The sequence below is a fragment of the Benincasa hispida genome, chromosome 4, assembly GCF_027475165.1.
Source record: "Benincasa hispida cultivar pf3 chromosome 4, pf3_genome.v1.1, whole genome shotgun sequence".
In the NCBI taxonomy this organism is placed as follows: Eukaryota; Viridiplantae; Streptophyta; class Magnoliopsida; order Cucurbitales; family Cucurbitaceae; genus Benincasa; species Benincasa hispida.
In genome coordinates this window covers 13,990,719-14,003,578 of record NC_143481.1, presented here as the reverse complement: position 1 = coordinate 14,003,578, position 12,860 = coordinate 13,990,719, and the positions used below count along the sequence as shown (strand labels likewise).

Sequence of the window (12,860 nt, the reverse complement as noted above, 5' to 3'; positions counted from 1 at the left end):
AAAGATCATCTTAGATCACATTTCGCGAAATTCAGATGAGTGGTTAGATAACAGGTATGAGGAAAGAGGTTCGAAGCAAAGAAGAGTAGAAGATACCATTGTACCAACTGATACAATGAACACCCTGGTAGACTAGATGACCACAATGACCTCGCTCCTTCAGACTATGGCTATTCAACAAGGACATCTCTCTCAAGGTTCAGCGCTAGCCAATGTGTTGACACATGTGGTCGCAATAAATTGCGTTCAATATGGAGAGGGACATTCAGTGGAAGTCTGCCCGTTGAATCAACAACCCATATACTCTATTTATAATGAATCATTCGGCAACACCTACAACCTTGGTTGGCGGAATCATCCAACTTTCAGTTGGGGCGGGAATCACAACCAGGGAGGCCAAGGTAATCATCAGAACAGTTATCATGAGAATCGAGGCAACCCTCTGGTTTTCATTAATTAGGATCAAAGTCCAGGTAATCTTCAGAGTATACCACCCTACGACCAACCGTTCTTTTCTGACACCTTTTGCAGTACCTCGTCTTTGGAATCGTTATTGAAACACTATATTGAGAAGAGCGAGGCAATTAAGTAATTGCAAGCTTCCTCCCTTAGAAACTTGGAGGAACAGATTGAACAGCTTGCGATTGAACTTAAGAATAAAACGCCTGGTACGCTGCCTAACAGTTCGGGAGCATCGGGGCACGTGGTAAAGAACAATGTCAAGCAGTGACATTGAGAAGTGGTAAAACAACAGTCCCCGTGTCACTTGTGCCAGATTCAGTAACAAGACCAGTAGATTTAACCATCAACGATGACCCGTCAACCATTAATGACAGAGTTACCAGTTCATAAGAAAGTACATCTAAAAGGATGAATCTCAGCAGGACTCTAATGCAAAGTCAACGCAACCTCTAGCTCTTAAAACATAGCAAACACAGGACCTCAATGAACAACCAATTGAACAGGAAGTACAGCGGGATCCTCCACCTTTCCCGTCCAGGTTGAGAAAGAAAGATGACAGCAAACAATTCCAGAGATTTCTAGACGTTCTCCGACAATTACATATTAACATTCCCTTGATAGAAGCATTGGAACAGATGCTGAGCTATACGAAATTCCTCAAGGACATACTTGCCAATGAGAGGAAGATCAGGGAGAATGAAACTGTTGCGTTAACATATGAATGTAGTGCGTTGTTTCAAAACAACATCCCCACCAAAATGAAAGATCCTGGGAGTTTCACATTGCTCTGCTCAATAGGGGGAAAGAAGGTCGAAAATGCACTGTGTGATTTGGGGGCGAGTATAAACCTAATGCCCTTTTCAATCTTCAAAAAGTTGAATATCAGCAACGCAAGACCAACTACAATTACATTGCAGTTGGCCGATAGATCAATAACGCATCCCGAGGGTAAAATAGAGGATGTACTTGTGCAAGTAGATAAGTTCATCTTCCCTGCTGACTTTATCATATTAGATTATGAAGCTGATGTTGAGGTGCCTATCGTCTTGGGTTGCCCATTTCTTGCAATAGGGCGAGCACTGATCGATGTACAAAAGGAGAACTTACCATCAAGGTCGACGATCAACAAGTTAAGTTCAACATTCTCAATGTGTTGAAATACCCGAGTGATATGGAAAATTGTGAATATGTTGAGGAATTGCAGGAAGAACATTGGCACGAGCCCTTAGAAGAATCGAGGACGAGGATTTTGGGATCGGCGCAATGTGGGTGGAAAATTGCATCGCAATTCAAATTGAGTCAAATTTTGAAACACTCAAGTTATCTGAACGAACAATGCAACGTACTAAACCATCCTTAGAAGAACCACCCATGTTAGAATTGAAGTCATTGCCTGTGTACTTCAAATATGCTTATTTAGAAGGTAATAACACTTTACTGGTTATTATATCTGCCACACTAAGCAAAGAGAAGGAGGAAGCACTGATTCAAATCCTAAAAAACAATGCAAAGGCTTTGGGATGGACCTTGGCAGACATTCGAGGAATCAGGCCATTGTATTGCATACACAAGATTCGTCTGGAAGAAGGAAAAACAGGATCTATAGAAAGGCAACGTCGATTGAACCCTGCCATGAAAGAGGTTATGAAGAAAGAGATAGTGAAGTGGCTTGATGCAGGCGCCATTACCCTATATCTGATAGCAGCTGGGTAAGCCCAGTGCAATGCGTTCCAAAGAAAGGGGGAATGATAGTCGTCACCAACAACAAGAATGAATTAATTACCACAAGGACAACTACAGGGTGGAGAATATGTATGGATTACTGCAAATTAAATCTGGCCACTAAGAAGAACCACTTCCCATTCCCGTTTTATTGATCAAATGATCGACTTGTGGGGAACGAGTTCTTTTGTTTTCTTGACGGTTACTCAGGGTACAACCAAATTGCGATTGCGCCAGAAGATCAAGATAAAACAACTTTCACGTGCCCCTTTGGCACATTTTCATTCCGTCGCATGCCGTTTGGACTCTGTAATGCACTAGGTACCTTCCAAAGATGTATGATGGCAATCTTTTCAGATTTCTTGGCGGAGTCAGTCGAGGTATTTATGGATGATTTTTCAGTTTTTGGCAATACTTATGACTCCTATTTATCAAATCTTATGGAAACTAATCTTGTTCTGAACTAGGAGAAATGCCACTTTATGGTTGAAGAAGGAATTGTCCTAGGTCACAAAATATCAAAGGCAGGATTGGAAGTTAATCAAGCGAAAATCGACGCAATTTCCAAGTTACCACCACCAATCAATGTGAAAACACTTAGGAGTTTTCTGGGACATGCACAGTTTTATCGAAGATTTATCCGCAACTTTTCTCAGATCACAAGGCCCCTATGTGCGCTCCTCGAGAATGACCGTGAATATGATTTTGATGATGCATGCGTCGAAGGATTTCACACGTTGAAAAATGCGCTCATCACCGCACCCATTCTGATTGTGCCGAATTGGACGCAACCTTTTGCGTTGATGTGTGACGCTAATGGATATGCTGTGGGCGCAGCCTTGAGTTAGCGCAAAGATAAGGTTTTGCATCCTATATATTATGCTAGTAAAACGTTGAATGATGCACAGGAAAATTATACAACCACGAAAAAAGAAATGCTTGCAGTGGTATTTGCACCGGAGAAATTTTGACAGTACTTGATTGGAGCAAATGTTTTGGTGTACACTGATCATTCTGCGATCAAATACCTTATGACAAAGTAGGATGCGAAACTGAGACTGATAAGGTCGGTGTTACTCCTACAAGAATTTTACCTAGAGATCAAGGACCGGAAGGGCACCGAGAACCAAGTCGCAGATCATCTATCAAGAGTGGAAAATTGCGAGGTTTAGGAGAAAGAAAATGACATTGAGGAAAGATTCCCTGACGAGTTGCTGATGTCGGTATGCGTTAATGTTCCATGGTATGCGAACATTGTAAACTTCATAGTTTGTGGCCAAGTACCCGAAGACTACACGTACCAGCAGAAGAAGAAGCTGAGACATGACGTTAAGTTTTATTTCTGGGATGATCCCTTTTTTATCAAATTGGACCTGATCATATCTTGCGTCGATGCGTTCCTGAGCATGAGGCCAAGCACATTTTCGAGCTTTGTCATGAGTCCCTTTATGGAGGACATTTTGAGGAGCAGCGAACTGCTGCAAAAGTCTTACAGAGTGGCTATTTTTGGCCAACACTATTCAAGGACGCCCATGCCCATGTTGTGCAGTGCGATAAATGCCAGAGAACAGGGAACATGTCTAGAAGAAATGAAATGCCCTTGACTTCAATCTTGGAAATCGAATTATTTGATGTATGGGGAATCGACTTTATGGGCCCTTTTTCGCCTTTAGAAGGTCATCAATACATCTTGGTCGCGATTGACTATGTATGGAAGTGGGTTGAGGCCATCGCATGTGCTAAGAACGATGCGGCCACGGTGGTGAAATTTCTCAAGAAGAATATTTTTACCCGATATGGAACGCCCCGGGCCTTAATCAGCGATGAGGGCTCACATTTCATCAACCGCATAATCACCAACCTGTTGACTAAGTTTAATGTCAGCCACAGAGTTGCAACCACATACCACCCACAAACCAATCGGCAGGCAGAAATTTCGAACCAATAGATCAAAACTATCTTGAAGAAGGTAGTCAGTACCTCCAGGAAGGATTGGTCACCCAAGCTCGATGAAGCACTGTGGGCATACAGGACTACTTTTAAAACTTCAATTGGTATGTCCCCATATGCTCTGGTCTTTGGAAAATCTTGTCATCTGCCTCTCGAGTTGGAACACAAGGCAATGTGGGCAAGAAAGAAGCTGAACTTTGATCTAGCAAGTGCGGGGAAAGTCCGAAAGTTGCATTGAACCAGCTGGTCGAGTGGCGAATGAACGCCTACAAAAATGCCAAGCTCTATAAGGAGAGAACCAAGAAATGGCATGATGACTGCATAAACAAGCGGACATTCTTCGAGGGTCAACAGGTACTTTTGTTTAATGCACATTTGCAATTGTTTCCAGGGAAGTTGAAGTCCCGCTGGTCTGGGCTATTCCGCATCAAGACTATTTTTCCTCATGGCGCAGTGGAGCTAACAACTGAAGATGGGAACAATGTATTGAAAGTCAATGGTCAATGAATTAAGCCCTACTATGGGGATGACATGGATTGACGGATGGAGACCATCGACTTAGGCAAGCAGGATTAACCGCTTGTGGGGATGCTATTGTGGTAACTCTGAAAAACTTCTTTCAATCAACATCCCTATATCTATGTTTAATGGCTTTCTTTACAGCTTTCATTTACTGATTTCTAAATTGCGTTATTTACTGCTTATTAGAATTAACCTTTAATGCTTCATGTGTTTACTTTCAATTTAATTCAATTGTGTATTTCCATGTTGTGATTAATTTCTTTACTTTTATGCATTAGTAGCGCTGTTCTTAAAATTTCTGTGAATGACTGAATAAAATGATGAACATCGCAAAGTCTTATCGACTTGTGTGTTTGATGAATTAAAAAGAAAAATAAAGATTGGTATGCATTGCGATGATGGGTACATTTTGTGATAACAAGATACACTTTGCGTCCATCCAACCTAAATGCATTGCGTTGAGGGGTGTGTTGCGCTCGTATGTATTTTTCGCCCGTCCTTAGCGAAAATGCACTATGTTGAGGTAGTGTTGCGTCAGTAGAAATACCGTGCATCCGTCCTCCAGAAATGAGCTGAGTTGAGGGGTGTGTTGCGATGATACATGCGTTGTTGCCCGTCCTCTACAAATATGCATTTGCGTTAGTGGAAACAGGGTCTGAATCAAATAAAAAAGATAATTTCATTCATTATTTTTCTATGTATAGAAGCTAATTCTTGATTCTTTGTACATGCTTAAAATTTTGTATTGCGTTATTTGTAATTCTTTGTATGCTTGGTTAATTTTCAATACAACTGAGTAGCAATTCTTTCTACAACTAAGTAGAAATTCTTTCCATATGTGTTAGTCTCTTCTTTATCATCCTTTGTCAAGTATTGCGATGTTCTTTATCTTTTATTTTGCATTATTCATGGTGCTACCATGATGAATTATATGCATACACTTAGTAACATTTCCCACACTTTGTATTTTCTGACTAACACTTAGATAATTCGTAACAATAGCACTGCTTTACCTTTTATCCTTAAAAATTCTGCTCAAACCTTCTTTTCAGAATTTTGACTAAGTGTTTTGTCTATTCTATCCAAAACGATGCAATGAGGACCTTGCGCATCTCTAAATTTAGGGGTGGGGAAGGTTTAAGCAGATACGACCAAGTGAATGCGGTCATTAGAAAAATGCGTTCATTACCATTAAAAAAAATTCATATGAAACTCAAATGTCAGCGTAAGGGAAATTCCAAAACAATCCCAACCTGATAAGAGTTAGTTGTGAAAGGAACCTGCTCGTAGTTGGATGTTCGCATGACACACGTGGGAGCAAGCCAAAACGAAGGTGGGTTTCCAAGAACGACGCAATATGAAAAGAGAAAAAAAAATGAGAGAAAAACAAAAGAATATAAGAGATAACTCCTTTAACTAGCAAAAGTTAAACTTAGCTGAAAATCAAGAGTTGAAGTTGAGATTGGCACACAACCATTGGATGTTCGCATCACACCGTGGGAACAAGCCAAGATGAAGGGTGAAACCATGATCAACAGTCTCTAATAAAATAATGCAACCCGACCACCGCATTCAAGACGCATCAAGTTTTTGCAAGAAGAGGTAAACATTCTTTTTATAGCTAGAAGGGAATTTTTTAGTAGAGATTTGTTGTATAGAAGAATAAAGTAGGGCATGTTTATGAATTATCAAGGATAGAAGGAAATTGCGTTGTTAAGTAATGTTGCCTAGGTGGAGAATTCGGAGCAACCAATCGACGCAAAATTTAGGATAAGAACTGAACAATATTGCCTTGGTAGAAAATATGCTTGAGGACAAGCATATATCTAAATTTGGAGGTGTGATAACTTGTAGAAATACAAGTTATTTATATTGTTTTATTTAGATATTGCGGCAAAAAGAAAGAAAAGTTGCGTTGATAGTATAAAAATTGGCTAAGAAATGCGAAAATTATAAAATGTCGTCAATACACCCACTAACACTATTGCGATGGTAGAATAGAATGTTTTAATTTATGTTTTGCAGGAAATCAGTCACGACATACATTCATGGCTCAAAGATAAAAGAAACAACGCATCTACGTCACATTGCGCCCATCATTCAGGAATGAAGAGATGATCAACGCAATGACGGCGCATGCAAAAATCAATCAAGAGCTTAACGATCAACGCAAATTCAACCGCATATGGTAATAAAAAATAACACCGCATGCGGCAATCAATTGAAGATATAAAGAGCAACGCATTTGCAGAGGATTCAAACGAATGTACAACTTTCAGTTGTGCATTTCTGACGGGTTGATTTTGTAACAGAAGGAATATTCACTCTGCCATTTCAGGAACTACCATAACCATAAAGTGGGGACCACAAAGTCAAAGAGCCAAGCTTCACCTATAAATAGCTTCTGCAAATTCACTGAGAGATACATTTGAGTACATAGAGACGTGTATATACTGATCTGAGAGAGAGACTGGTCTAAGCGACTTCTAGAGTTGATCCAGGAGGAATCAAGAGACAAAGCTGAGAGGTGAGTCTCCAGGCAAAGAATCCTTCAAATCCTCGTCGTTGAAGCTCTGTACAAAGGTCATTTCTACCAGAAGAGCAAGCCTGAGAGGGAAGCTCTCCTCTCCATTTCTACCACACGTCGACAAGCAAAACCTCCACCCAGGATCTGTTTCAAGACGTTGACACTTTTCTGTATTTGTTTATAATCTCTATTTCATCACTTGTATTCGTCTTCTTAATCTTTCATTCACACCATGTATCGAACGCTTAATCTTAATATTAAATGTTATGATCATTACCATTATCATCTCTCAATCTATTTCTGTTCATCCATAATCAAGTAAATTAATTTGTGTTAAGGAAATGATTAAGTTTAACTAAAGCATGCTTGATGGCATCTTCACCTGTGAGAGCAGAAATGAAGTTTTATTCCACCTATCGAGAGAGGGTTGGAAGAATGCATTAACTAAAGCGAGAAGTACTTCCAGAGATGGAAGTAACCTTGCATTCATCACGTTCATCCCTGTTTCACCATAGAGATATGGGAACGCGGCCGATCACCGAGAGGTGTACACCAAGGGAAAGCGGAACCTTAGTTGCATCTTTAACACAATTAACAACTTACGTTGTTTTTACTATTTACTCTTTCTCTTTCTGATTCATCTATAAAGACTTGCCATCGCATACCACGATCCTTTGTATAACTTCACAGTCAATCTCGAACTCAGTATCATGTATCATGTATCTTGTATCACATTCGTTTAGGATTGTATTTTGAACGCAACTTTATTTTATTAACGCCATTTTATTTTTATCGCACTTTAGATTTATGTATAAACCCAATTCTTTATTAATTGTAAAAACCGGTCGCATATACCACATCAGTAACACATTAACGAAAACAATTACTGTGTTTGACCTCGGATTATTCTGAGAAACTTGCGTTGGAATTATACTTGGTTTCAGCGAAAGGAAACTTGTAATATGCATTACTCTATCACATACTACAAGCATATCATTAACAACGCATATTTAGAAGTAGTGTGCATAAGCGATAACACAACATGACATTCCATTTTTTTTTAGCGTTACAAGTTTATGGCAACATGAGCTTGTAGCATATTATCTATTGTCACAATGCATGTATAACACATCCATTCTTATGTCATCAAGTTTATGGCGCTGTTGCCAGGGACATGGACTTGTTCATTCATTCATATTCATATTTGTCCACATGCTTAAAGATAAATTTTTTAGCGTATTAGCATGCCCATCACCGCAAGTCACACACCTTGCGGTGTTTTGACTGATTGCATTGATTTGCCCATCTTGCGGTGTTGGGCTGCTGATTGCCATTCCTTGGATCAAATTCATCATTGCGGTCATTTGGTTTTGTAATGAAACAATCGCACCATTGTTTGCATCAGAGTCTTTTAGTCTCAATCTTTGGTCACTCTCTCTCCAATCTTCATGGTTCTTAGAGATGCAATCCAGGATATTCTTCGCCTCATCACAAGTTTTATCAAGCAGACCACCAGCAGCTGCCGCGTTGGCAGCGGTCTGCGAAGCGAGATTCAAACCATAATAGAAAATCTCCATTTGCAGGTAGTCTAGTAACCCATTATGCGAAAAATCCTGGACCAACCTTTTAAACCTCGCTCAAGCATCGTTGAGCGATTCGTCCATGTCTTGTTCAAAATTTGTAATAAGTTTCCTTCGTCTTGCATTCTCGGTAGGTAGGAAATACTTTTTCATAAATTTGTCCACTACCTACTCCCAAGAAGTGATCTCTCCTGGTTCGAGAGAATATGCCCATTTCCTAGCCTGCTCACAGAGAGAAAATGGGAATAATGTTAGTCGAACTTCTTCAGCAGAGATGTTCGAGAACACAAAAGTATTGCAGATTTCAATAAAAATTCGGAGGTGGGCGTGCGGATCCTCGCCACGCCTTCCTCCGAATTAACCTGCAGTCTGGATCATTTGCAACATCACCGGTTTCATTTCAAATCTGCTTCTGTAAAGGGCATGCCTCATGATTCCTAGAGAGAAATCATAGAGGTTTGGTGATGCATAATCCCTAATGGGCCTATTGCGATCGTTTGCCAACAGAATTGGATTCGACATGACATTATTATCATTTGGTACTCCATTTCCAGGCTGCTCCGCCATTCTTTGTGTTCTTTCTTGTTGTTGTTGGCGGTCTCTCAATCTTCGTCTAAAAGTCCTCTCAATCTCTGGGTCGTAATTCACCGGAGATTGAGAGTTCTGCAAAGAAATCAAAAAATTACCGTTAGCACTCTATTTTGTCGAAGTCCCCGGCAATAGCACCAAAAACTTGATGCTTGTATTTAGGAAGTGGAAATATGGATGGTATACGTTGATGGAATTGTGTTGTGCACTCAAGTTTCCCAGCGGAATTCAAGTGTAAATTCCTCTGAGTTTCCTGGTAAGTCCAGGGTCGAACACAAGGACTTGTGAAAACAGATTGCATTGGTAATTTTTATAAAGAATTTGTGGTAACCGAATAAATAAATAAAGTGTTGGGTTTGTTGTTTGCGTTGATGAAAAGTAAATAAATGCGGCGGAGTTTGAAAAGAGTTGGTAAACGGGAGATGCGATGAATATGCAGTGAACGAGTTGAGAAGGGTTTTAACTAACACTCCCTAGAATGCGTTCATGCTATGCGATCATGCAACATGCATACAACAATAAACCACCTCTTGGTGCGAATACCATGACTTCTAAGGCTAAAACACATACGATATATGCGACAAGTCTACAGGGACTACTCATAAACTTCTATTTCTATTTATGCGATGACAACATGACATCCACAAAAATATGCGACCACATAATATCATTCCCATCTCTAGGATGCATGCGATGCAGGTTGAAAAACAAAGCTTATCTCTAAGTCCCTATCTCTTGTTTATGCAGTTCTAATCTTGCTCTCTCAAGTCCAGATTCTAACTTAGCTCTCTCGAGACATTATGTTCTTTCTTTAAACTCCCTCTCGAGTAACTCTAAAGGGTATTTTGCACAACATAAAACAAGACCATCGCAAGCAAAGAACTTCCTAGGTCATGTTAGCTTAGTTCTTCTCAACCCATTCGACTAGTTTAGCTACTCATGCATATTAAGAGAGTGAACAAATGTAGAAATAGAACTTCCATTGTATAAGTATGAAGATGAAGTACAGAATAACAATACAAGTATAGAATAAAGAGCTTGATAGCAATCACTTGTTGTCAGGCGTTTACACTATTTCTACTCGTGCTAAAAATATAATCTCGCTCTCTGCCCTTACGCCCCAAGGTTTTCTTTCGATTTGTCCTAAACGATCTTCGGCACCACCACTCTTCTCTTGCTCCGCCTTAAAATGGAAAGGAAATTATGAACAGAAGCATGAACTAAACGGTGAACTAATCAACTGGTTAACCCTTTCTCTGAAGAATGCCCTTAGTATTTATAGAGCATCTATGGTGAAAGACGGCTTCTCTCTCCTGGTTATACACATGGGACAACTTTAATTCCTGACTGATGCATCAAAATAATTATCATCGATAAAGCTAAATGTACTTTTTGACCGTTATCGGCTGTCAACTTAATTTGGATTCGACTGTCATCAGCTTTCTGTCCCATCGCTCTTAATTGGCCTTTCACCCAGATATGCCCACCATGTTATGCTGACCAAGTTGCAGCGATCCTTTTTGGGCGAATGTTTGCAAGCACGATCAACGCAAAGCCTTGCGGTGAAGTTGCGCTCGACCAATGAATTCCTATGATCGCAATCTTTGCATTGCGTTAATGCATATTCTGCACAAAAATACAAAAATAAATTGTTCTAATGCATTGAACGCATGTGACCACAATATCATGAAAACGATGCTTAATGGACGCAAGTTAACATATTTCATCAACGCAATCCAACATTGTTTAAGAACTTAGCACTATGATAACGTGCATTTCTGCCAGTTATCAATAGCCTACACACTTTCATAATAAATCAGATAAATATGCACATCAACAAATGCCCCAACTTTCACCTAGCTTTAAGACATTCTAGTAGTAGTGTCGCTTAACTTATAATTTAGGGTCATGCTCAATCGTACTTTTAATATGCCTCATAAAATTCTAATTCAGGTTCATACATTAACATGCTTCAAACAGATTATCACATGCTCATATATCTTTTCTAAACAGTCCATTAAATCTCAGAACAGTCAGAATTATCCTTGTAACTAGTCTTAAAATCCTCAAAATAAATCATAAATTTATCGCCTGTTACAAAAGCGGTTCCAGTAGTAAGATTACTTACCTCAAATTCGGTCACCAACAACAGTCCACGAAAATAGTCTCCTTAAAGCTTTTGAATAAACTTGAATTCGCCATATAAAATAAATTACTAAATTTAGTTTAGCAGCCATGACCTAAAATGAAGAGTCCAAAATTTAAATTAATCCTTTGGGGTCTAAGTCCAATTTAGTCCAAACATTCTCAATTTACTTACCAAGAAAAATTTTACCACAATCTAACCATCTTTGTCAAAATTGGTCTTGAATTTGATGGGTCACCTCAAAATTTTCAAGCCTTGAATCTAAAGCTCACCCAAATAAGGTTTAACTCCAAACAGTGGCTGAATGGTAGTAGATGACGTCGGACGGCCGAACTGACACATGGTGGCGACCGACGGTGTTTGGAAGGTATCGACGACGTCTTAAGCACCGAATTGGACAGAGTGACGGAGATGGTTGGAGCACACGGTGACTGGAGGCAGTCGACGGCGACGGACTAGGTCGTTCAGCTTCAGTCCTTGGTGGACGGTGCGGCGAGCGTGGCGGCGTTGAACAGACTCGCGAATGGCGGACGCGGACGACTTCGGGCAGCATTGAATTAGTTAGATCTTGTGCACGCGTAGCCCAACGATGATCACCTACCAACAAACGCGAGGACCGACACACGCTAAGTGTTGGCGTGCAGTTGTGGCGAAAGAGGAAAGATATATAATCAAATAAATAAATAAATAAATAAAATTTTCTTTTATTTTATTCTAAACTATTTTATTTTATACTAAATTATTTTTATCTTATCATTTTCTTCCATATATATGTATGAATATATATATCTATATATTCTTAAAACTCTTTCCTTTTTCTCTTCAAATTCCAAAAATCAAAACAATTTTCTTCGGATTTAAATTCCATTCTCGATAGTAACTTAAAATAAATTACTTAAAATTAAATTAATGTGACATAGATACAAATCTTTCCTTTAAACAAAACTGAATTTCAAAAGTTAACAAAATTGTTCTCAAATTTTACGAAAATACAAAATTTGAATTATGAAAAACTCGGGATGTTACACGTTAACTGCCAGGCGTTCCACTAAAGACCAACAACTGAACTCTTCTTACCATAGATATAATTTCTGTGTCCATCAAATATAACCAATCATGAGTACGATGACCCTTCACAGATACTCGTAAGTACAGCTAGGCTAATTTATCGTTTTACCCCTATAGTTATATATCACTCCTTAAGTACCACTGATTCCTCTAATGAACAATACAACATAGTCCAACTATGTGTGAACACCTCTCGGGCCAAGAGAAGGTGTGTGGCACCACATCGTTCAAGCCTTGGAATCAGCCCTTAAGGGAGCTATCTATCTACTTACCCCTACTTTGAGGAAGGAGTGAA

At 39.4% G+C, this 12,860-nt stretch overlaps 1 protein-coding gene across 1 annotated transcript; it reads left to right on the top strand.

Moving 5' to 3' along the window:
- The first annotated feature begins 314 nt into the window (after positions 1–314).
- LOC150036506 (uncharacterized) lies at positions 315–4,641 on the top strand. The gene is made up of 4 exons (XM_090313149.1): positions 315–401; positions 966–1,302; positions 1,667–2,171; positions 4,341–4,641. The coding sequence occupies exons 1-4, from the start codon at positions 315–317 to the stop codon at positions 4,639–4,641; spliced, it is 1,230 nt and encodes a 409-aa protein (XP_090169275.1).
- The last annotated feature ends 8,219 nt before the right edge of the window (positions 4,642–12,860 follow it).

Coding starts and splice junctions, on each gene's coding strand:
- LOC150036506 (XM_090313149.1), top strand. CDS start 315: ATGAATCATTCGGCAACACCTACAACCTTGGTTGGCGGAATCATCCAA. Junction 402..965: donor TCACAACCAGGGAGGCCAAG/GTAATCATCAGA, acceptor CCAATTGAACAG/GAAGTACAGCGGGATCCTCC. Junction 2,172..4,340: donor CTATATCTGATAGCAGCTGG/GTAAGCCCAGTG, acceptor ACTTTGATCTAG/CAAGTGCGGGGAAAGTCCGA.